Source organism: Dromaius novaehollandiae, chromosome 9 (genome assembly GCF_036370855.1).
Source record: "Dromaius novaehollandiae isolate bDroNov1 chromosome 9, bDroNov1.hap1, whole genome shotgun sequence".
In the NCBI taxonomy this organism is placed as follows: domain Eukaryota; kingdom Metazoa; phylum Chordata; class Aves; order Casuariiformes; family Dromaiidae; genus Dromaius; species Dromaius novaehollandiae.
In genome coordinates, this window is record NC_088106.1 from 12,049,087 (window position 1) to 12,073,972 (window position 24,886).

At 47.4% G+C, this 24,886-nt stretch overlaps 2 protein-coding genes across 3 annotated transcripts in view; both read right to left on the reverse strand.

Annotated features, from left to right (window-relative positions):
- Window positions 1–798, reverse strand: part of DVL3 (dishevelled segment polarity protein 3) — a 34,895-nt gene extending 34,097 nt beyond the window's left edge. For both annotated transcript variants that reach the window (XM_064516714.1, XM_064516713.1), the window contains exon 1: window positions 400–798. In XM_064516714.1, coding sequence (XP_064372784.1) covers window positions 400–566 — 167 coding nt within the window. In that variant the 5' untranslated portion in view covers window positions 567–798. The remainder of the gene's footprint in view (window positions 1–399) is intronic.
- A 3,367-nt stretch (window positions 799–4,165) lies between these two features.
- On the reverse strand, window positions 4,166–24,753 carry EIF2B5 (eukaryotic translation initiation factor 2B subunit epsilon). The gene is made up of 16 exons (XM_026094834.2): window positions 24,455–24,753; window positions 23,094–23,218; window positions 22,150–22,335; window positions 21,878–22,055; window positions 20,828–20,908; window positions 19,330–19,407; window positions 18,931–19,243; window positions 18,135–18,280; window positions 17,696–17,834; window positions 16,960–17,061; window positions 15,895–16,002; window positions 14,938–15,028; window positions 14,069–14,192; window positions 8,720–8,845; window positions 7,098–7,208; window positions 4,166–5,954 (listed from the first exon to the last, which is right to left on the reverse strand). Exons 1-16 carry the CDS (start codon window positions 24,605–24,607, stop codon window positions 5,889–5,891), a joined length of 2,127 nt encoding a protein of 708 aa, XP_025950619.1. The 5' UTR covers window positions 24,608–24,753; the 3' UTR covers window positions 4,166–5,888.
- Window positions 24,754–24,886: the final 133 nt, after the last annotated feature.

Consider the following 24,886-nt stretch of genomic DNA (forward strand, 5'->3'; position numbering starts at 1 on the left):
CACACAGCAATGAGGCGGGGGGTAGCTGGATGTGCATGGGGGCTCCCTCCCTAGACAGGGCACAGGGAGGCTACTGGTCACAAAGACGATGTACGGGGGGCACCAGCCCCCAGAGAGAAATATATGGGGGGGGAGCTGCCTCCAGACCCTATGCACTGGGGGGAGAACTCCCCTTCCCAGATGAGGCACATGAAAGGGGAAGCTAATCCCAAACCCCAGCCCCCCCCCCCCACTAGGGGACACGAGGGAGCCCCATGGCCACCTCAGCCCGGCCCCAGGGGGTCCCCATCTCACATGGGGACACCGGGGAGCCCCACAGCCGGGCCCCCAAGGGGTCCCCGCCTCGCAGCGGGGCACCGCGGCCCCCGCCGCCGGGCCCCCGCCGGGGGCCGCGCTCACCCGAAGTCGTCGTCCATGGACTTGAAGTAGAACTTGTAGTTGGGCCGGTTGAGGAGGCCCTTGAAGTCGCCGAGCGTGACGCGCTCGGCCGGGATGGGCAGTTTCACCAGGTACGGCGTCTCCTGCTCGTCCAGGTGGTAGATGATCTTCGTCTCGGCGGCCGCCATGGCGCCCCTGCCCGGCCGCCAGGCCTCCTCCGCCCCCGGCCCCCGCCCGCCCGCGACCCCCGGCCGCCGCCGCCGCCTCGGCCCCCGCGCGGCGCGGCCCCGGCCCCGCGCCCCGGCCCGGCTGCGGCCCCCGCGCCCGCCGCCCCGCGCCCCTTGTTGTGCGGGGCCCAGCGCCGCCCGGCTCCACGGCGCAGGCTCGCGCTCCGCCGGCTCCTCCCCCGCCCGCCCGCCCGCCGCCCCGGCCCCGCCGGAAGCGGAACCGGCCCCCCGCGGGGCCGCGTCGCCGCACGCCGCCGGGGAGGCCCCGCGCTGAACCCACCCGCGACCCAGCGCCCCGGGAGGGAGCCGGGCCGGGGCGCGAACCGGCGCCCCCAGGCTGGGCCCAGGCCCAGACCAGCACCCCGGGGCGACCCTAGAGCAGGCCCGAGCCGGCGCCCCACGCTGGCCTGGCCTCGGCGCAGATGCCCCCGGCACCCCCAGCCCAGCCCTAGCTGGGGGCGCCCGTGTGCCCCTCCACCGCCCCCCGCTCAGCTACGGCCCCGCTCTTGCGCCCGTCGTGCGCCACATGCGCTCCCCTCCATCTCTGAGCCTGGCTCCTTCTCCAGCGTTTGACCCCACGCTCCTGGACTCCAGTTTACGGAGCAGAGGGCACAGGAGGATCCCACGACACCCCAGCCACCTTCCTCTCCAGCCCCTTGTCACCATCCCACATACCCTTCCCTGATCCTCAGACATCAGGCACCGCAGTGCCCCTTCAAGTTTCCCCAGCCTCAGGGCCTCACCAAGCAGCTCTCCCACCACCATCACATCTCTCTTCACAAGCATCCTCCTTTCCACGTACCACAGCCTCTTCGACCGTGCGATACCAGCTCTGAGAGTCCCTTGGCTCCAAAAGCCCCTTGGCTCCAAGCGTTTCTCCCCATCCTCTCTCTCCTTGCACCCATCAGGCAGGGCAGGAATGGCCTCGTGCTGACCTGGTGTGGGAGTAACAGCAAAGGCAGAGGAAGAACCATGCAGTGGGCCCCCACAAGGTGTGAGGCTACAGCACCCACCCTTGGAGCCAGAAGCACCCAGGGGAGGAGGAAGGGCAGAGAGGGCTTATAGGGAGCAGGGCCAACCTCCGCAGCAGGCAGATGTGATAGCTGCTTCATGCATGGAAGAGTCCTGCACGTGTTGCCAGCAATTATCTGGCAGCAGTGCTGGAGGAGGTTGAGAATCTGACATTAAAAAAATATATATATAAAATAAAATCAAGAAAAGACCTCCAAGTAAGTAGAAGTTTTAAGAGGCTTGAGGACCCCTCATGTTTCCACACTGGCTCTTGGAGGAGTGTCACTTTTTCATGCTCAGAGCTCTGTAGTGAAAGCTGGTGTACCTGGAAAGCAGAATCCAGGTCAGGCATGGAAGGGTTTAATTTAACCTGTCTCTTGCTGTGTCAATTGCTATAGCTGTCCTCTGGGGTTAGGGTATCCCTGGGGTTAGGGTGTCCCTAACCCATTATTCAGGGCCACAGCATTGCTTCTCTAACTGGGATGTTGTTTGCTGGAGTAAAGGGAATTTGCTGCAGGAGGCCCTGTTCACCCTGTCTAGACACCTGGGCAGCTGCTGCAATGCTAGCTTGCAGGTCAGCACCCTGGGACTTGATAGAGAGCTAATGTAAAGGTCCTTTTGCAACACCTCCCTGCCAAAAAAGCTAGGCCCATGTGAAATACTAGCAGTTTTCCCTTGATAAGAGCCAGAGCCACTCTCTTGTCCCCTTTCACAGCTCCTGAGCACAGTTGTGGCTGCACCAGAGCCTCTATCAGATACATTAGACACCTTTGTTGCCAAAAGGGCAATTTTCCGAAGTGCTGAGCTCACAAGGGACCACATACAGCTACGAGGTAAAAGGAGGAGTGTCACACACCCACAGAGCTGTAGTAGACCAAATCTCACACTTGCATCAGTAACAAGGACCTTATTACAGCTGCCCTTTTTCTTTTAAACAGGCCAAGTGATTGAATACACTCAGCTGATAGCTTGATTTAACTGCTTGCAGCAGTCTTGTGAAGTATGACTCACTCTTAATGAATGGAGGTAAAGAACACAGAGCCAAAGAAGTTAGCAGGCAGGGGCCAGGCTGAGCAGTCTAGGTCCACAAGGAACAGTTTCTCAACAGCCTGTTGGCTTGTATCTACATTTAAAAGTCACAGCACTGATAAGCCCTGCTTCTCCCTACACTGTAAACAGGCTTCAGGCACTTTAGTGCCTGGCAACTTGCTCAGAACAGCTTGATGCAGAGATGGACGTACTTGAGTTCCATCACTTGCACCTTTAAGCAACTTTTTTGTTTTTTTGTTTTTTGTTTTTTTAAGGCACAATATTGTTCAGCTGAAGTTATGGGCTTGCTACAGGAACCACCAGGTGAAATCCATCCCTCCATCCCTCCCTGTTAGACGGGATGTCAGACAAGATGACTACTGTGACAGTTCTTGGCCTTAGGGGAAAAACAAAACAAACAAAAAATAACCCTGCAAAGAATGAATCTACTTATATTGCTCAAAAAGACAGATAACAAGGACTGCACAGTCAAGGTTGCTCCCAAAGGCATTTCTGCTGTTCCAGCCAAATATAACTTTTGATCGAAAGCAATGGAAAGCATCAAGCCCACCCCATGCTTAAGCAACCATTGCTTCTTTAAAAAGGTATACACTTACCTGCCCTTTAAAAATACGGATGCTGCACTATGCCAAAACTCCACCTTGGGCAATATTGAGTATTCTACCTTGAACAGTTTCCTTTTTTGCTAATGGAGTCTCAGCACCTATAAAATAGCCCCCACCACACACACTACCAAGTCCTGAAGGATAATGGTATTTGGCCATAGGGTAACATTCCACCCTTGATCTCAATCTCTGGGTAAGAAAGTGGGTCACACCATGAACAAGGTGGCCACTATGAAGCAAAGGAGTCAGGAACATGGAAAACACAAAAGTGGAATTATTACTTGGCACAAAGACTCAAGAGCCTCTCACTAAAAAAGCCATTTATGGAATTACAGCTTAAACCTATTTTTTAAACCAGCTTAAACTAATTTTATTAAACCAGCTTTATATTGCAAAAGCAAAAAATGCCTAAGATGTCCAGTGAGATTTTAAAGGCATTTATAAACCAGCTGTGAGACTCAGGAATTTTAAAGAGAGCTTTGCAGCTGCCCTTCCCCCTCTCCACCAGTTCTTACTCTCCAACACCAGGAGGGTATGGTGCAGCACACGTAAGCCAACATTCTCACTAGTTCTCATCGTGGCAAAGGATAGCCGGTTTCATAGGATTTAAGGTTCATCTTTGCAACATAATCCTGTACAAAAAAAAACCCTTACCCGTTTCGGGATTCTGAAGTTCAGGAGTTTAATAAAACTGTTCTCTATTTGTAGACAGTGAGGTCATGAGCTACCACTGAACATTTATGTCAATTCAATGGGGTGCTCATTTCCTACCTGCCTATTACGTGCTTGAAATCTCTTGAGGGAAAAGTAGCTATGCGTTATTTAGCTTACCTGTAAGTCCTGCTCAGGCATGTGCCACGATTGGAGATGTACAATTCGAACCCAAACACAGCAGACAAGCCATCATTTTATTTGCTCCCTGAATTAAATATTGTCAGATACAGAAAATTCAGATACCAACTATTTCCCCAACATTTACAAGACTGAGTTTGCAATGTCAGAAAACAAGGGCATTTACGCACAATCCTGGCAACCGATACTGCAAGTGCACAAGATCACCCTGCCTGAACATCAGTTTAAGAGGCGGTATCCCTGGCCTCCAGCATCCAACATTGTCCCTTCACTGACAACTGTGGCACCACGGAACGGCCAAGTAAATATCCTGAGTGGGCAGCTCCAGTGCATTTCCCCCAAGGCATTTATTCCATGCTCCTTCTGAAGGGGCAGAGGCAAGGTCAGCACATTCAAATACAATCCCCCTATCAACACAAGCTGATCCTCGCTGTGTATTTTTTCCACCGTTCTTGATGAGAACGGGGAAGAACACAGCACAGCGACACTTCCAAGAAGGCTGCTCCTAAGGGCCTTATTGGAACTACACATCGTCCATGCCGGCAAGAGAGCGCCAGAGGCGTACTTGTTTCCCGCTGCATGCTGAGCTACTCTGCAGCTGCTGACCTTTACAACAGGCTTGCAGCACTTTCCCTGCCACCTGAGGGAGGGGAAGTTTTCAAATAAATAAAAGGATGTGCATTTTGAGTAAGCAAGCGTGTATAACTTAACTCACGTGGAAACACAAAGAATGTGCTACCTAAGGAAATACCATTCACTTCTTTTCAGAAAGGAGCAAAACTTAGGAACTTGCATTTTTCCTTAAAGCAGCCAGTGTGGTCAGGGGCCCGAGAGCAAAACACAGATGCTGTTGGCGTGGCAGCAGGAGCCAGGCATCTCTGCTCCCTTTTTAAAAAAATAAAGAAACAGACTTTTCTAAAACATCATGTCTGCTAAGCTGGGGATGCACAGAAGACAAATCACATCTAGGATGTAGTGATCCATACAGTATTTGACTAACCAGTGCACATCCTTTATTAGCCAACCCCTGCCAGTGGGGGAGCTGAGCACGTATTATCCCCTGTTCTACAAAAGGGGGAAAGACGTGATTTTACCAACCCTACTGCGCAATCTGGTGTTAAATCCTAGCACAGCAGATGGCAAGAGATTCTCCCTTTTGGAAAGATCACAGAAGTGCCTTCCAGGCTGCAAAATGCCTTAGGCATCCTCAGACAACCACATTTTCTCCAGGCACTGGGAACTCCTGAATCCCAGTCCTGCACTCCAGATCCTAATCCATACACTCCTACTTACCAACCTTGCCAGTGTCTCTTCAGCAGGAGTTCTCTTGGTTCCAGAAACAACAGTGACTCCAACTAACTTAGCTTTATGACCATATTTCCACAAACCCCAATGGTAAGATTTATAAGGGGTTTGTACGTGTTTGCCTCCATTTGCTCCCTCTATATTAGAGGGAAGGGGCTCCCAAGAAATAGATTATAGTATACCATATCCAGGCTCCAGAATGATTCTAGGTATCATCACCCCCTGCTTGTCCCTTATGGTTTTTACACTGTACTGCAACCATCCAACATAAGATGCCTCTGGGCAAGTGAGGGAGGGAGGAAGGGGCAGAGCTGGAAATGCACAACATAATTAATGATGGGATTGTCAGTCACTGATGTTAGGCCCCACATCTACACACCATGCACTGGCATTGATCTTGCCCCGCCCACTCGGCCCAGAAAGGCAGCGAGAGTGCCTCTTTTCATGCCAAGCCACCATGTCAGTCTTGGTCGCCATCAGACGACTCTTCTTCTGCCTCCTCCAGCCACTGCATAAACTTCTGGAGCTGCGTAGAGAATAAAATTTAATTGGGTAACAAGTGACACTAAACAGAGGCTTGGAATGCTCAATAGTTACACTGTATCAGTGAGCATCACCATCACAAACAAGAAGGAAGGGTGTTTCTAGGAGACATGAAAACATGGAGGGAGGGAGGGAGGGGAGAGAGAGAGAGAGAGAGAGAGAGAGAGAGAGAGAGAGAGAGAGAGAGAGAGAGAGAGAGAGAGAGAGAGAGAGAGAGAGATTAAATGAAAGACAACCAGGATGCCATGGGCAACCCAGGCTCACTGGATTCCTGAAGGCTATTTCCCAAACAGGCAGTCCCCGAAACACTCAGCGAGAAGATGCAAGTTTGAGATAGTTGTTCTATCTAGAGCTCAAGGGAGGAGAGATGACAGCAGCACCTTAGCTAAGGCATGTTAGGAAAGCTACCGCTGGGAAAAATCTACTCCCTGACAGATTGCTATAAAGAAGGCAGCTCATTTTACCTTTTAACCTGGCTTAAATAAGCAGCTGAAAGCACTGCTGACCTATACTAAGAGCTGACTTTGCATAGGTTTTAAACAAAGTTGGACTTCTTCAGAGATGGCTTTTTTTCCTCCCTCCTCTTCCAAACCCAGGGAGGAGAACTGGAACAGGGCTCAGCCAAACTGCAGCACAAAGTTCTGCCTGATGGAGAGGGGAAGTTTATATGCTCTTTGCAACACAAGCCAAATGAAACTACTGAGTACCATAAATGCTTAGAAATATATGCAAAGAGACTGGTGAGCCAGGAATGAAAACTTCAAAGGAATTGCATGGGGCCAGCACGTAGGGCATTGGCCTAAAGCCCATTTCAAATGGTGTTGGCTTACAGAAGCTGTGCTGTTACTCCAGAAAGTGCTGGCCTCATGCTACAGAGAGCCCACTAAAAGCCATCTCTCTCTCCTACTACCTCCATTCCTCATCCGAACAATGCAAGCTGATTATGGCAGAACTCAGAGATACCTGTTCTGGAGAACAAAGTTGTGTTGCTCAGTGTTCAATGCACTGGCGCATTACTGGCCTACCATGTAATGGCAGCTGCTCCACAGAAGGAGACAGTGGCACTGAACTCCATTTGATACACGAGCTGCTGAAAGAAGCTTCATTTTCACACCTTGGGACTTACCTGCTGGTTCTTACGAAGCTGTTTTCCCTTATCAGATGTGTCCCGCAGAGAGAACCAATTGAGAATTACATCTTCTTCCAGGATTTCCAGTTGGTAAAACGCCATCAACACCTGCAACAATTAGAGAGCCCTGTTGCTCTTTTCTATCAACTCTCTCAGGATTAGCTTATGTCTAAGCACAAGGTTTGCATGTAGTCTGTGCCTCCCAACTCTATTTTCAAAAGAAGGGGCTCGACCTGTTTCATTTTGCATTTATTGTTAAAAATAACTGTGCTTCCCCTTCCGATAATTCGATGCTATGACATATAACGAGTCTAAGTTCAAGCCTCATCAGCTTCTGCTCTGGGGATGCAGGGTATGATTAAGAGCTGTGGGCAACAAAAGACACGTAGAGGACATCAGTTCAATAAGTAACTTGAGTTCTCATTTTGAAGCCCCCCAAAACCCATCCCCAAAGCAGTTATAACAAGAAACTCTTATGTAAGCCCAGATATGCACAATTGTAGCATATATAGAGAAGAGCATAAATCAAGGCAGCCCTGCCCAAGGCTCCCTCCTCCTGTCAGTCCTCTCTTAACAGTGCCTTATGGCAGGTGTCAAAGCAATTGGTCATTCGTCAGCTCAAACTCCCGCCCAGCACAGTGAGGATAAGACGCAATCATGCTTTCTCAGGGTGCCTTTGTGCTTCGGCTGAGCAGGCACTCTGCAGTCGGAGTCCTTGTGGCAGAGCACTGACAAAGCTGGCTGCCAACTCCAAATATAAAGTGTCACTTCAATTCCCAGCCTCCAGGGAAACCCAGGCCCCTAGAACAATGGACACATGCCAAACAATTGCTGTAATTCAAGGACATTTTGGCTCACCAAGCTGAAGACTTGGCTCCAGTCCATGCTAAGTGCTTTGCCATTAGCCAGAAGCACTTGTAGCACAAATTATGATGCTTCTTTCTTGAGGAACTGAGGGTTAAGCATGATTCTAGGAGAGCTCTTCCAAAAGAAACAGGGGCTTCCTGAGACACTGCTAAGGGAAAGACTCCAGATCCGAGTAAAATGTTCTCAGTGTGATAGGGCAGAAAGAATCCAGGAAAGAAAGACTTGTGGAAAGGGTAGAAGGGGAAATATATTGGAAACTCTGAGAAGAGAGATGGGTATTAAGCCACATTTCATCTCCTCTTTATTCCCAGCTTCACAACTTGCTCAGCCTAACTAGAAAATCTTGCCCTTATTCCCAACTTTGCACCGTAAAGTAGGGTAAATTATTTGGCAGTTAGATCTCACAAACCATGGGGAGACAAAGGAAGTAAAAGCTCTTCCTAAAGCAAGCCCCTAGCCTCACGTGTCTTCCAGCACCACACAACAAGGGCATCTAGGTTAAAAGCTGCAAAATAATAGCTCCCTTCAGGCTGCATACTGGTAATTAATACTCACCCTCAGCTGTGCTCAGAAGCACAGGCAGTCACAGAACACTTTTAAAAGCAATTGTTATAGATGAATTTTCCATATGCCCTCTCCTCTGCGACCCCAAATTTCTCTCCTCTAAAGCAGAGGAGCTGATGAAACAAACAGGATGCATTTCATCATGGATCTAGCAAAAACAGATCCTCAGAGTGGGAGCAGAAACTCACTTTAGCTATTGATGTGCAGAGGCTGTCGTGTTCCAGGAAGAATTCCTCAATGGCACATAAGGCATTCAAGTGATCTGACGCCCGTTTTATGTAGTTTTTGAACAACGGGGTCCAGTTCTTCAACAGCTGCAGAAGGAAAACACAGAAGAAAAGTTCCTGAGCTATGATGTGCATGTGTGCATTCAGCTCAGTTTCTCAGCTGTGCTGGACTAAAACTGAGCCAGGGAAGCATTTTAAGAAAAGCTTGATCTGACCACTTAGCATGTTTGCCCCTTCTCTGTCCATCAAACAGATGGTATTAAGGCTCATGTGTGCAGATATGACTTGGTATTACTAGGCAGCTTCGAGAGCATGTTAACTGCCTTGGTTTCGATTATCTCAACGGAATACTAGATTGCCACAATAGATGTCTAATGGAGTCTGGTACTCAAAGAAAACCACTTCATAGCAGACTGATAAGGAGAAGTACGTACATGCGACTCCAACATTCATCTCACAGAGCAGCTGACATTTCAGTGGAACTTTCCTTCAAAGCAGTAGAACAAATAAGAACAAAGAAAAAAAAGATGGTGCCAGCATAATTAATTACTAGCTGAGTAGAAGTGGACAGCACAAGATAGCCACCCCAAAACCAGGAACATAACGGGAAAAACACCCACAGCCAACCATACGTTTGCTGTGTGACTACAGGCTTGTTTGGATCCGGGAGTCTGCTGCAGGGGCTAGGCAGGAAAGATGAAGGACACGAAGCTGTTAACTATTAGCTCAGTTCTTTCCTCCAAGGCTTATTTTTGATGAAGCCTTTAGTTTAATGATTTTGGTTCTGCCTTTTTAAACAGGACTTCTGGCAGAGTACCCCACAGCTCTTTTAGTTGTTGCACACATTTGAAAAGCAGGCAGCAGCACACACTGACCAGGACCTGGGATAGGAGGTAATAAAAATACTTATAGCCCTGTCTGTAGAAGTTTTAAAGGCATCAAAATTAGGAGGATAGGGCACAAAAATTTCTGTTTGACCACACTATGACCAGACTATCCCATGAACACATTGTAGGAAATCAAGTAAAAGTCCCACTTTTTTTTTTTTGAATAGGTTAATTCAACAGCAGGCACCCTGTCACTACATCCCTGACATGCTCATACCGATATGCTGTCTTGCTATGCCTTCAGCACAGCGTCTCCCTACAGAGCACACTGATCTGGTCTATTTTGAAGGGAAACAGGCTGTCCTTAGGGATTTGGGGTGTGAGGAAGAAGCCCTGGGTCACTTATATTCTGGGTTAATCAGCATTACTCTGTTTTGGACAATTGTTGGGAGGCAGTAGCCCTGCCAGCAGGACAGCTCCGTTGACAAACGGCAGAGGTAGTGCTCAAGCTAGTGTAGACTATCAAGGTAGTCTGTAGTGGGAAATATTGCTGAATGGCTCTATAGCGCAACAATCCATCACTTCATCAAGACACATTTGTTATTACCACAGCCCTGCTGGAATTTGCATGCCTTGAGCAGAAACAAAGAAGGGGATTAATACAAACAGAGTGATCTGTGCAGTACATCATCTGGCTCAAGGAACAACAGTAACAGCGCAGAATGGTCCTAACCATCGTGGTATCACAACAAAAAAAAGCTGTGGGCTGCATGGTATATTTCCAAGAAGTATTTTAACCTCTAGCAAAATGCTTAATCCTAAACACACTTTCCTCCTCTACAGCCATCTCCTGCAATTTATTCTCCTTCAGAGCTCTTCACCTCAAATGCAGGAAAGGACCTAGTGAGTTCCTTCCAGGCCAAGAAATATTTTGCAATACCTTTCTGGTAACACTTTAAAATCATAAGCAGGCACAATTCTAACAGAATTCTAAGTGGAAGTTGCACAGTTTCTAAAAGCAAGTAAGTTAAAAAGAAACCAGAGCTATAAACACTCACAACCCTAGGCCTCAATCCAGTATGCCTACTGCTGGGAAAGGGACAGAAAAATGCACCATTTCAGGTCAAGAACACGCACCGTACCAACTGGTGCTAATGGAGGAAGAAGGGCTCAGCCCCACAGAACCTATGAGCCTGTAAGACCAGAGACGCAGTGTTCATGACAGCCTGAACTGGGGAGCCAGAGGCTTGCAACTATTTTAGATGGACAAAGGACTGCGAAATGTGAAGAGACACCTGACCAAGGGACCCATGGACAAAATCATAACTTTCCAGTTTTTGACTATAGCTGGAGGTTTGGTCCTCTTTTCTTTTGTCAGAAGGACAGTCTCAGCACTGAGCCTCTTATCTCCTCCTCCAACACAGGACATCATCATGAAATACGTGCAAAACACAAGGGACAAAGCTATAATTCTAACCTGTTACACTGTAACACAGCATTTGTGCCAACTACCATGAATTGGTTCAGTGAAAGCAGAGATCTGTTTGATCACCTAAATGAGCAATCACATGTTGTGTTCAATTGCATTACCTTGTGAAAGAGTAAGGCTCCTAACAGAAATCAAAGCAGGTGCACCACATATGCTAGCTGCTGGGCCGCAGCACGGACTCTGGCTGACCGAGAAAGCCAAGCTGCTAAATTGCCTCCCTCAGTTCCTTTTAGACATCCTCACCTACGTAATCTTGTTTGATGTCATCTTCAGTGACAACAGAAGAACAGCCTTCAGTTTGACAGTGACTTCAGCCACATTCACTTAAATCATGCCTACAGTTCAGGAAAAGATGAGGTTTTCTGTACCATCTCTGCTTTACAACTTGAACAAGAGCCAAACAAGATGCCTCACAGACATCAAACTGCTTAATGCTGTTTCTCAGGCCCTCATGTTTTATCTGAAAAATAGCCACAGGCATATCCTTTACTAGATGCTTGCTTCCTAAAACTGCTGCAAATCTATGAGCTTCATACTCTGGGCCCAGCACTTCAGAGCACATACTGTGGTTTCAAGTCAAACTATACATCATAACTATGGCATTTCCACAATTTCCCCTCCCGAGCTGTCTGAGAGGGCTCTACCATTGCTCTTACACAAACAATCCATCTTCCTTTAAGCATCCCTTAGTCGGAGTTGAGCAACAAAGACAGAGCAAGAAACGTGAAACAGTTCTGCGAAGTTCAGTGGGCTTTTCGCATTCACTGCTCTCAGAACATAAGCATTTCCATCGCATACAAACTAACACTTTGCCATACGAAAACCAGTATAAGCAGATCTCAAGTCTAATACAACTATAAATTGAGGCCATGCTAGCTACATATCACACACACTTTGATTCTGCACTAACCCATACAAAGCTAGTGCTTGGGGTTCTCAGGGTGTAAGTAAGTACTCATATCTTAAAGGAATGCATTTTTGACCAACTAGACAACCACAAGCTGTTTGCTGCAGAGAACCCACCATTTCAGATGCTGTACAAACACACACGCTCTGCCCAAAGAACTAGTCTCTTCTCTTCAAAGTACAGTTGGTAAACACACACAAGCTGCTGCACAGGAAAACTGTTAATGTCTGTTTAATAAGTCTTAAAAGGCTGATTCACTGCCTGTATTAGAGACATGTCTCAACTCAGACACATTGGGTTTTTAATAATGGTGACTAATACCATGTTTGCAATTGAACATTGACAGTCTCCTTCATCAGGATACTGCCTTCCAGCTGATCTCAGTATGGGGAACTCAGCAAAAACAATTTTGCATGCAGTAAAGACACTGAAGCAGGAAATTCCCCCAGAGAAGGATATTCTAAGAAACTTGCTGGCTGTTCTTTACAAAGGAGCATTTGGAGAAGCTGGCTGCCATGTTGGTCAATTGCTTTGACACTTGATTCCTCTTATAAATCAAAAGGATGATTTTTGTTTCATAAATGCACATACTACACATACCTCCCTTTCTGAGCACTACCTTTCCTATTATGAAATATTTACAGACAAAATTATCCAGACGTAAGCCCTTCATGTATTTTCCACAGTGTTTAGCTCCAAAGTTTTTTTTTTGAGGGGGGGTGGGGGGCAGGGATACTTAACATTAAGCATTTACATAGTAACCGTTATCCCAGATCAGAACCTCCTCTGCCTGCATCCTGCAGTGAAGTTCCCCTGTCATACTCAGGCTAGATTAGGAGCCCAACCTAGGAGACTTATCTTAGCTGGAATGAAAACATCCTACACAGCTACCAGCTTCACACCACCTGCTGTCTAGATGTAGTGCTTTCCACTTAGAGCCTACCATCTGCTCTAAGATTCTCTTCAGTCCTCCTCCTTCAACTCTTTTTCCAGGACAGTACATCTTATTCAAGATGACAGACTGGAAAAGGAACAAAAGCAAGGAGAATATAAATGGAGTGGATAGCAAAATCTCATTAGGACAGCTGATGAGCAGAACAGTTCACTGCTGTAGTTTCCTACTAAAGGCATCCCCACACATCCAGGATATGAATTAAGTGCCATGCTTACATCTACATAAAGAAGAGTCAGTTTTCCACCATTTCCCATCAATTGAAAGCACATAGTTCCTCACAGAAAGGATGATGCAGGTGTCTGGTGGTCCTATTTTTAGCTGTTTCCTAAGGAATTTAAATTAGTCTTTCCCCAACAGGTGCAAGATCCATTCATTCCGATAAAGCACCTTTGTAAGCTGTGGAGTTTGCAAACTCAAAATGTGCAAATGCGCTACAGCAGAGTCATTACATTGCCTTCAACTTGGATCAACAAAGCCATTAAGATGAGACTGCCTGCTTTTTAAGCAAATCCTATCCTGATTTGTCTCCCTTAAGCCAGGAAACAGAAATCACTCTCACCCAATTATACCCCAGTCTCTCTAGAGACACAACAGAATTCTGAATCTTCACTCAAAGACAGCAAGACCTTGCCTCTGCATTTGGCTGGAAAAAATTGGCACCACTTATAGTATGCAGACAAGTAATACCTTGGAAAGGATCCTACTGGGAGAGGATTGCTCCCTGCTGCCCCAGGGATTGGACTCATGACGGTTTGGAACCGGGTTCCTGGAATGCAAGCCTGTAAAGACACCTCTAACAGTCTCTCTCTGATCTCTTCTAAAAGTTATACACTTCTACTATTACGCACAGGAGATGGAAGTAACCATAAGCTACTGAAATAAGACTTCTGACACCTGCAATCTCAGCTGAGTTCTGTCAAGCAGACAAAATAGTTTCAGTTTGCTTTTAGTTTCAGTTTGCTTTTAGTTCCAGAGAAGACAAAGAGGTTCATGAACTAGTGAGCCTCAAGTGGCTTGAGCCTTCAGGCCTAAGTAAAACTATTCCTCATCCAGGAAGCATCTAGGGGATCCAAACCAACTTCTACACACTAGGACACAAGCCTCAAGAAGAGTTAAATAGAGGAGCGCTCACAGGAAGTAACGCTGAGAAATAGTTTGGAGAGTCCAAATCTGCATCCAGCTGCTGCAATGGGAACTCCAGGATCACTTTACTAAGCACTTGCATCATCTCCTTCAGGCCAATATTATAGGCATACCTGCAAAGAAAAAAAGTCAGAAAAAAATACATTTCACACTGCCTGATCTCTGCACACTACTGTTCCTTCCAGAGACACAACAGAAGATTTGATTTGCATTTTCCAGACCTTTTTTCCCCCCCCAAACATCCATGCAATTAAAACACCTTGCATTGCAACAGGCCTTGTGAAAGACCAATCCTGAAAATATACTATCACATTGGAACAAGCTGCTGCAAGGGACAGCACCCTCACATTCACGAGTGCTGCACGAAGATTGTTGCATAAAATAAGGGAATCAGGCTTGCATTTGAGAAATACTAGGTAAGAGTGTTATGTGTGCTAGACTTGCTGCTGCGTAAACAGTGGACAAGCCACACCTCAGCACGGTCACAGCTGCAGGCAGCTGGTTCAATGTTACAGGGCACAGAGCAGTGGCTCCTGCATGAACTTACATGCAGCTTGTGCCAAAAATGTACTTGCTCTCTTCAGTTCACAGTTACCCAGCAGCAATTAAATCTCTTGTTCCAGAAACTGGACTGGAAAAGCTTAATGACCAAGGAGGCTACAGACGCTGCTGACTCCATCAGCTGCTGTCATCATTCAGTCATGATCTCTCATCTGCATTTCTCACATTCTACTGCTGGCAAAAATAATGGGCAACAACCGGACATGGCTATTCATGTGGTTTCTCTTCTTCTTTCTATACCTGCTGTCAAATCCAACTCTTCAGAATCAGAGACAGCATCCCTAGGTGAACACTCACTTGAGAGAGTTGATTTCCAGGACCAGGTTGTCACAGGAAATGTTTTCTTCTTCGCCCCTCTGTAACGTACCCAGAACCTCATTCTGAAAAACTAATGAAAGAAAGCATAGGTAGTTAGAGAGGAGATGGAGAAGCTCTGATTCTTCAAACTCTCTAATTACCAAAGAAACCAGTTCCTTAAAGAAAGCATTCGACACAGGGTCTCTCTGCTTTCCATAAGCTAATGCCAACCCACTTCAACTATACCTACAAATACTGGTATAACTCAGGTAAAAGAATCATTGCTCCATTCACTTTGCAACCTTTTAGAGCAGTGCTTCTATTATACTTTCGCACTCTAGCCTTTCCTACTCAGACAAGCCTCATCTTGCCTTAACCAAAGATGTGAATTTAAATCTACAATTTATTGGTTTTATTTCCTTGGAGAGATACTTTAGTGTGAAAAGGCTTTTCTCCCCCCTCCCCCTTCCCAGTTTAGCTTGAACTCCTTTCAAATCCACATAAGCTTAACAGAACAAAACACAAAACAAAAACATATTTCTCAGAAGAGGCAGCTCCTACAAGGAAATTTAGTTCCTCAATATAGTTACAGCAGTAAAGCTGTCCACACACGGAAGCTCTGCTGAGCCTTTATGCAACCTCTTGCAGTTTAGGCAGTGACACTGCCACTTAAAGAGAAAACTAAGGGAGGCCGCTTTCACAAAGACCCCGTGATCATGAGCGAGAAAGACGGAGCGTCTTTCTCTAGCTTCTCACCCTTGGCTGCCTTTGGTTAACATATAATAGCAATATAAGGAATATTAACAAACATGGTAGGAAATGCTATGAAGCGACGTTGAGAGGCAAACACATTATAGCAATCCACTGCCCTTTCAGCGCACCTAGAGATAGCAGCACAGGTCTCATTCCCGATTACCTGTAGACTCACCCTTCCTCCGCCACAGTCCCATCTCTCACCTTTGATGTCATCCAACTGAGGGGACGCAGCCCGACTGTCTGGCTCCTCAGAGCCCAAGCTCAGGTCACTGTCCGACTCACTCTCTTCCTCTGAATGCAGGACTGGGCCTGATAAAGAACAGAAGACTAAACATTCAACATTCAGAAGCTGCAGCTGTGGTATAGGTGGGGAACCAGGTGTCCCAGGGGCTTCCCAACTAAGTCAGCAACTATCCGTCCTTGCAACGGAGCTTCTGTTTAGAGGTTCAGACGGTCAGAATTGCTGCAGAGGGAACGCTATAGCTGGCACTAGAATAATGGGACTTTTTAAAGAGTCTGCAGACAGATAGCGATAGGCAGGGACAGAGGCAAATGCATCTTGCCCTGACTGCTGACTCACGATGGAGCAATGTTAGCATAATCAGTCAGTAGCAGAAGAAAGCCAGCAGTAGCCAGAACAGCCAAAACACACCTCTTCCAAGGGAGAGCCTAGCAGCCTGTGATGTGCATTTTGCAGCACATATGGCTACGTGTATTAGTGCAAGTCAAAGATAAAATAACCATCTTTCATACAGCACAGAAAGAGAGAATCTGCTCCAGCATCTGCTTCCCAGAAGTAACCTGCACCTTCTGACCTCACTCCCACATATAAATATGTTATCTGGAGGCCAGTCTGCTTCAGAGAGCCCAGGCAGTATTTTTAGTTCATTCCCTCGAGACTCTCTCACTTTGGCACCCATCAGGCTTTCAGTGTGCACAAAGCTACAGAGTTGTACTGCAGCTTATCACCTCTTGCCCCTTCCTAAATTTAGGTTTTGTGTCCAAACCCCCTAGAATGGGAGCAAATGCTAACCTGCTCATTTAGTTTTAAATCCATTCCTTCTCCAGATTTTTCTATGCCAGAGACTTCTCTACCAATAACAGGAGTTTATCCCACACTTGTTGAAAAGCTTTTCTTCATCTCATGAACCACATAGTGCCTTCTTATTCTAGACACAATTACCAGCGTCCCACTTGGCAAGTCCCACTGACACAGAAGGTCTATGTCTGTCCATCCCTGGGTGACTGCACTGAACTTTTCCTCACCCCATAGACTCTGTCTCTGCTCTTCTTCATCCTCTTCATTCTTGTCATCTGCTTTCCACAGATAGCCTCTGCCCTCTGAACCCACATCCTTTTTATTGTAACCTGAAAAAGACACAGTGATTAGAAGGAAGTGGATGTACCAGATCTGCTCACAGGCAAACCTGAAACAGACTGCTATAACCCGCACACTACTGTCCCTGAATACTCTTCATCAGAAGAGGGGCTTCCCACAGATGCACATGGATTTCAGCTTTTATCTTTCCACTTGCCTCAACAAGTGGCTTACTTGCTCCCCTCTACAGCAGCACTCACCTGTCCATGTTTAGATCCCTCAACAAACCCAGACTGAAAGAAACAATATTCAACAAGAACAAAGTCCTTGGACACAGTCCAGGTACAAGGACATAAATCTTGCATCCTGCCTTGAACCAGACATCTCTTTCAGCTTCAGCTTATCATCTCCTACATGGCTCCTCCTCTAAGAAAAATGGAAAATAGCTCAGCCTCTGCAATATCCTCTGCTAGGGTACTGAGGTACACTTCACTGTCCAACCTGAGTCAGATATAGCCTTGCTTGCCCCACTGAACACACACACACACACTCTAAGCTGAACGCAGTGCTAACCTCCAGCCTGGTATTGCAGAGTCTAGAACAGGGGAGGGAAAGACCCCAAAAGATCACGGAGGGCAAAGCGCTCTGTGCAGCCTGAGCCCATGGAGCCAGAGACTCTCGTACCTTTCAGTTTCACTTTGCTCTCCATCTTGTTCACTCCAGAATCATCACTGAACTGGTCTTCATCCTCTTCCTCCTCATCTGGTGGGTGCAGAGAGATCACTGTGCCCTCAGAGAGAGTGATGTCAGGACCTACTATTACCTGTAAATACATACAACATACCTGAATGAAGAAATATCCTGAATGCCCCCTTGTACTTCCACCAGCACGGGCAATAACTGCTTTGGACAAGCCCTTCCAAGGGAAGGTCTAACAAGCATAACTGAAAACATCAGCACTGCCAGACCCTAGCCAAACTGCCTGAAGGAGGAAAAAGATGGGAGCAATAGCATAGCCTCCACCATGAAGAAAAGGCCTGGAACAGCCCTCTATTCTGGTATATTCCAATGCTTAAGTCTAGTAGACTGCCAAGAGAAAGCAGAACAGACGAACACAGCTCACCTGAGAAGAGAGGACACAGCAAGGCTTTAGCTTTACTTTCTCCTTCACCTCAGCTTCATCACAGATAACAGAATGGCAGATCTCCACATTATCTGCTATATGAACTCTGTCCCAGAGAAAGGCTCCATCCAAAATGACTCTGTCACCTGTTATACACCATCAAGCACAAACAAGTTGAGCAAGGCAGGTTGCTGCTCTCTCACACTGCTGAGTCCACTAGAAAGCATCTTATTCATTGAATTCAGGACTAAACAATGCCCTTGATGTGTGATGGATGTTATACATTAAAAAAATATATATATATATTAGCCTTATTGGCCTACGACCATTTCTCACTCCAAGCTAAAAGAGGAGTTTGTTCTCTACAGAGATTCAGTAAGTTGATAGTAACAACTGACATCCTGATTTCGCACAGATACAGTCAACTCACAAAAAAATTCCAGACAAGGATAAGAAGAAGGGGTACCAGGCAGCTCACAAAAAAGAGCATGGAGGTTCCTTATTTGCAGGATGTTGGTGGGTGGTAATTCTAGATCACTAAGGGACATGCACTCTGTAATGCTGAAATACCTCCTTTCTTTGCATGAAGTGCCTTCTGCCTTTCAGCATCATTATGGTACCCTGGAACTTTAATCTATTTCCTCCACTGGAAAGCAAAGCCGTTCTCCTTTCTTCCCATTAGATGTCACCATGTAACACCCATCTAGCATCCTCCCTCAGAGCCAAACACACTTTAAAAACAAAAGCCCAACAACTTGTGCCTTGCCTCAGCATGTTCCCCCATTCTGGTACTCACCTATTCTACAGTTCTGCCCAATGACACTGTTGGTTATGAAGCAGTTGCTGCCGATAACCGTCCCCTGCCCAATGAGGACGTTCTCCTGCAGTACACTGCCATGGCCCAGGCTAACATCCACCCCCCGGTAGATGTTGTGTTTCGAATGGGTGTAACTCTGATTCTTGTCATCAGCGAAGTTCATTTCTGGAGTCAAAGGATAAACCCAGCGTCGGATGATATCAGAGCACACAGCTTTGTACATAAGCAGGTTGCATATATGGGCACCATACTGTTCTGTTGTTACATGCATATGGATCTGGTTCCCCAGGACCTGGGAAATGGACAGGAACATGTAAGAGGACTCCTCAGTGTAAGGTTAAAAAAAAATGATCTCCCTTGTACCGTCTCTATCCTTACCTCCTCATTCACCAGCAGACCACGCACGAAGTCATCCCGTGTCTGGTAATCAAAATTGTCAGTAAACAACTCAGCCACCTGCCAGGAATAAAATGCAAAGAAATAATATAATCAGCAGAAAATGTTGCTGAGGAAGCCAGATAGTTAATGGCTGTTCACTGGTTCTCAGAGAGCCGAGTTATATTATATAGGAAAGTGATGTTCTTGCCTTGAATAAAGTTTTGATTCCTTCTGCTAGGAGTGTTGACTCTCCCATCTCTTCCTCCTACAGTAGGCTATGAACAGATTCTGGTTTTCAGAAGGGGCAAAACATTGTTTTAACATTTCTAAGCAGTCAGCCCAGACTAGCTCTGTAGTCAAAGGAAGCCTATAGGCCATCTCTTTTTTGAATGCAGAAGAGATGTTAGCAAGCCCAGGCTGGGACAACCAAGAACGTTGTCCTAACCTGGTACTAGCTTGCAAGTACTGACACTTTCCATAGCATAGCCATCACCTCTGCTCCATAGACTTTACCATACTCAAAGTGAGGTCACTTACTTTCCAGTATGGTTTCATCCTGTGCCAAACTGGCCATTCAATCTACTGACGCATACGCTGTCTAGATCTGCCTGTCACCAACGGGTTGAGCGACAAGCTTTGCAGAGAAGGACCTGGGGGTCTTGGAGAACACCAAGTTGAACATGAGCCAGCAACATGCCCTCATGGCAAAGAGAGCGCTGTGTTAGGCAGTGTCACACCAGCAGGTTGAGGGAGGTGATCCTTCCCCTCTACTCAGCACTGGTGAGACACATCTGGAGTGCTGGGTCCAGTTTTCCGCTCCCCAGGACAAGACAGACATGGACATATCAGAGCAAGTCCAGCGGAGGGACACGAGAATACTTCATACAACAGATGCTCTGGTCCATTAAGATAAAGAGAGCTGGGACTGTCTGGCTTGGAAAAGAGAAGGCTTGGGGGGAATCTTATCAACACGTGTAAATATCTGATGGGAAGGTATAAAGAAACGGAGCCAAGCGCTTCTCAGTGGTGCCCCGGTGACAGGATGAGAGGCAATAGGCACAAATGCACAGAGGAAATCCTGTCTGAACATAAGAAAACACTTCTTCACTGTGAGGGAGGTTGAACACTGGCACAGCTTGCCCAGAGAGGCTGTAGAGTCTCCATCCTTAGAGATATTCAAAACCTGACTGGACGCAGTTCTAGGCAACCAGCTCTAGCTGACTCTGATTGAGCAGGGGGGTTAGACCAGATGACCTCCAGAGGTCCCTTCCAGCCTTGACTATTCTGTGATGCTGTGGGTGAGGGATACCAGATAGTGACTGAGCTCCCACAGTCCACGGAGCAGTGTCACATGATCACTCAGCTCAGTCATGGAGCACAACCGGCAGCTCTGGTTTTCAGACTCAGTACACCAAGGGTGCATGGTCCTCGTGCACACCAGCAGCACCGAAGGAGCAAAATGGATCGCACTCCAGGCCCTCGGAAAGGCACAGCTCACCTGTGGAGAGCAGATGCTGATATGACAATCCAGCAAATCATGGCGCACCTCAACGTTTTCAATTGAGCTCTGGAACAGACTCTGAAAGAGGAAAAAATTCAGACAAGCTAAGTGCCTCATGCGGTACTTAATCCCAAAAGACTTTACAAGTGTGGGGCATCATATTGATTACAGTTCTGGAGATCAGAGAAGTCTATGACCTACATTGAGATACAGGCTTAGCAGGCACAGCCTGGTCACACACAGTTGTGTCAATCAGCAGAGGCCCCCTCCCCCCCCCCCCCCTTTTACACAGTGCAGCTCTCCAAGGAAAAGCTTCTACTTCAAACAATCACTTTTCCTCCACAAGGCTCCTTACCTTAGTTCCTGGGAGCTACAAATATACAAAGAACATTAATAAATGAAAATACAGTGTTCATAGCTTTCACACCCTCTGTGGATTTGTATGGGTTTTTTTGTTTTTTTTTTAAAGCATTTCACTGTCTGAAGCCAAAAAGGACTTTCATTTGAAGGAGAAAAACAGTCTAAGGATTACTGATTTGGGGATGAAAATGACATACTCGGTTCTGAGGCAAACAAAACAAAATTACCATGCATCTTAATGGAGAAAGTGCCTTGATGGGCATTTCACTGGCTGTATATTAGCAGAGCCCTTAACCTTTTTTGGGGGAGCAGCAGAGGATAGGAGTAGCCAGACAGTGACAGGAGGTACTGCCCCTTATGCCCACTGTTGTTCCAATCCCATTCTACCTTCCTTGTTTTACATGCAGAAAATGAATTGAATAAAAGCAGAAAACTGAATTTTTAGAAGAGTATGTCGACCCTATCTTCAAATTCCCAAACGAGTCCCAAACACGTGTGTTCCAAAATAGCTTCATCAAGCCTCAAACTCTCTTAGGCAGGATCAAAGGTGTAAAAGAGTTTTCCAAACTTCACTTCCCATCACCTGCTGCTCCAGAAGAGGGATAAACACAGCTCCCCAGCCCTCACTTTAAGAGGACTCCCCTGAGGCGAGCTGCTTCACAGCCCTTTTGCACCTGCCAGACGCACCATAGGAAAGCGGAAGCGTTTCAGCCCCTGGGTTCTCTGATAGTGAAGGACACGGTTTGTGGCACTGTCCATAGCAACGATGATGTCATCCTCATGGCACCTGGCATGGTGACCAGGTGAGGACTCTTTGAAAATCATCGTCATCACAGAAACATTCTTTTCCATCTTACGACGCAACCTGAACAGGAGGGGCAGAATTTTAAGTCACTCTCCAGACAGTTACATGCTCCAGAGTCAGCACACCAGCCAGATGTGCTTCCTTCAACACCTACTTGTGCTCTTCCAGGGCTCTGGATATATTGAAATTGGACACCACATCCCCAGTGACAAGGATGAAGTCAGAACGGACAAGGGACTTGGCATCAACATCTCGTAGCACATCACCAAGGGAGCGGTACAGATCAGAAGTCACAAAGCGCACCGTGTTGGGAGACGTGTGGCGGCACCACTTGGACTTTCTGGAAGGAGAAAAACGCATCAGGAAGGCATAAAAGGGATATTCCTGCAGAGGATACACTAGAGCACTGGATAGTGCCCTAGCGCATACCACATCCGTAAGTGCATACAGGAAGAATCCAATTACAATGAGCACACTATCAGTAGGCAGAGATCTGATCATTTGCACAGAGCAGAAAGAACTGAAAATGATAAGACTTTGAGACTATGGCTTAGGGAAACTTAGGAAACTGGACTTTTCCATGAGCAAAGTTTTGACAGAGGAGAAGGAAAGATTACACCCAACCCAGAATTTTTCTGTGAAAGCAGTTCTCTCTCAAGCAGGGAACAGAAAAGACTGCATGCTTCTCTTTAGCATGTGAACCTGCAGCATGCAGAGGTAAAAGATGCTTTCAAAGAGAACTGTTTCAATACGCTGCACTGATCACTGAGACACAGCAGAAGGCTAGTAAAGCGCGATACTATAAATTCCACCGCTACCCAGGAAAACACTGCTTTTAGGCAAAGACACAAATGCCAATAAGAAATGTTATCCCCAAACAACCCTTGTAAAATACTGCACAACTCCACTTCTTCACAGGAGGAACGTTCTCATTTGAGATGTGCTTGGAGACATCTACTGAAAGGGAATCCCTAGCTTCAGGCAGCACAGTTTTCATCAGTAGGAGAATCAGTGCAATCTAAGACCTGGGAGGCTTACTGGATGCTGGAAGAATTCCTTCCATGATAAAGCTAAAAAGAAAGGAGAAGAGATCCTTACTGTAAATGCTCTTTTATCTCAGCTGACTTCCAACAGCAGAAAACGAAAGTTTCTTCCACTCCTGTTGCCGTTAGGAACTCCAAGGTATAGTCGATCATGGCCACATTTGCCATAGGTAGGAGAGCCTTAAAAAACAAAACAAAACAAAAAAAAACATAGATGGAGAGACAGCTGAGCAAATACACTGTAGCTCAACATCAGCTTTTTCTAGCTTCATGAAACAAGATTATCAGTACAGCCAGAATAGAAAGGCAAATGATTGCTATACTGCCTTTCAATGAAAATTTTCAAAATTGATCTAGACAGTAAGACATCTACCTCCTGACCTTCCATAGGGGAAATTAGAATCACCTTCACTTTATAGAGGAAGGCGTAAGGGAAGTGAGGTTACCACACCTAGAATTCTTCAAGAAGACTCAAATAAGTGACAGAGACCAAAAAAAAAAAAAAAAAAAAAAAAAACCCTCAGGAAATTCCAGAGTGCTGATTCCCTGACTCTGACTTTAACTGCTACAAGAAAAAACTTGTCAGACATGAGTGATGAAACCACATGAATTAAGAGTCTCCAGAATAAAAAAGAAAAGACCCTATCTAAAGTGAAATGAGTGTTCTCTTGATTCAAAATTCATGTCACAGTTTTAAACCGACTTACTGATTCACAACTGAGGATCTCATACTACTCTTTGATCCATTTTTTGATGGTGTTTTGTTTCAGGTCCAAGCCCGCGTGTGTAATTATGAACACCACAAGCATTTAATCATAATGAGCAGGCAAGGTAAGATAATTGCTCGGACCTAAATTCTACAGAGGCACTCTTTCTTTTAACACATAGCCTTCTGGTCTACATAATTAAAGCATTTTTCCCATTCTTTTTGCTGAGTACATTCTTTTATGCTACTGCTGATACGGGCAGAGGCTTTGTTTTTTTCATCTACCAGGAAGAAGCCTGTCCAAACCCACCGCTGCTCTTGCATCAGCAGCGGGTGAAGAGCAAACTGGGCACTGCTGCACCATATCTAAAAGCAAACAGCACCGACACAGCACTTTGGTGCTCCCGAAGGAGGGGGCCGGTCAGCGGCTCCCGGTGGAAGGGCCGCAGCGGCGGGGCCGCAGCAGCACCCCGGGACCCGCCGGGAGCGCCGCGGGCGCCTCGCCTCCCTCCAGCCCCGGCCCAGGAGCTCACACCGGGACACACCGCGCCCCCAGGTGCGACGTCCGCAGCCACCACCGCTCCGCCCCGCGCTAGGGACCTGCGCGCTCGGGCCCTCGGGAGGAGCCGGCGCGGACGGGGCAGCCCGGCAGAGTCGGGAGCGCCTTCCCGGCCCGGGGCGACGGGAGCGGCCGCGGGAAGGTCTCTCACCCGTGGCCGGTCCTTGGAGATGGGGAAGAAGCGGCGGTTGAAGCTGTCGGCGACCAGCACGGCCTGAAGCGGCGGCGGCGGCTCCTCCTGCGGGTCAGAGCCGCGGGCTGCCCCCGCGCCGGCTCCACGCTTCGCAGCGCCGCGGGCCGCCATCTCCTCACGCTGCCTCAGCTCCCGCTTCCGCTTCCGGGCCTGTGCCGGAAGGAGCGACGGGAGCTCGACGGGGACAGAACAGCTGGCAACGAAGGCAACCACACAGCAGGCGGTGAACTCGCGCGCGCACGAGTAGGCGGGGCGGTGGCGCAAGCGCAGTGCGCCTTTCGCCTGCGGGGGGGCGGAGCGGCCCCGCCTCCCGCCGCGGCTCCGAGGTTGTCCGGGCGTCTGGTCCCGCTGCGGGGGAGGGAGCGGGGTGTTGGGGTGCCCCGGGCCCCC

What these genes read in the sequence shown, in the direction of transcription:
- EIF2B5 (XM_026094834.2), bottom strand. Translation starts at nt 24,607, where the DNA reads ATGGCGGCCCGCGGCGCTGCGAAGCGTGGAGCCGGCGCGGGGGCAGCC. An exon ending in AACGCTTCCGCTTTCCTATG is followed by an intron (nt 20,909 to 21,877) that starts GTGCGTCTGGCA and finishes TTCCTCTTTCAG; the next exon opens with AGTCTGTTCCAGAGCTCAAT. An exon ending in AGCTTCGTAAGAACCAGCAG is followed by an intron (nt 5,955 to 7,097) that starts GTAAGTCCCAAG and finishes TTCTCTACGCAG; the next exon opens with CTCCAGAAGTTTATGCAGTG.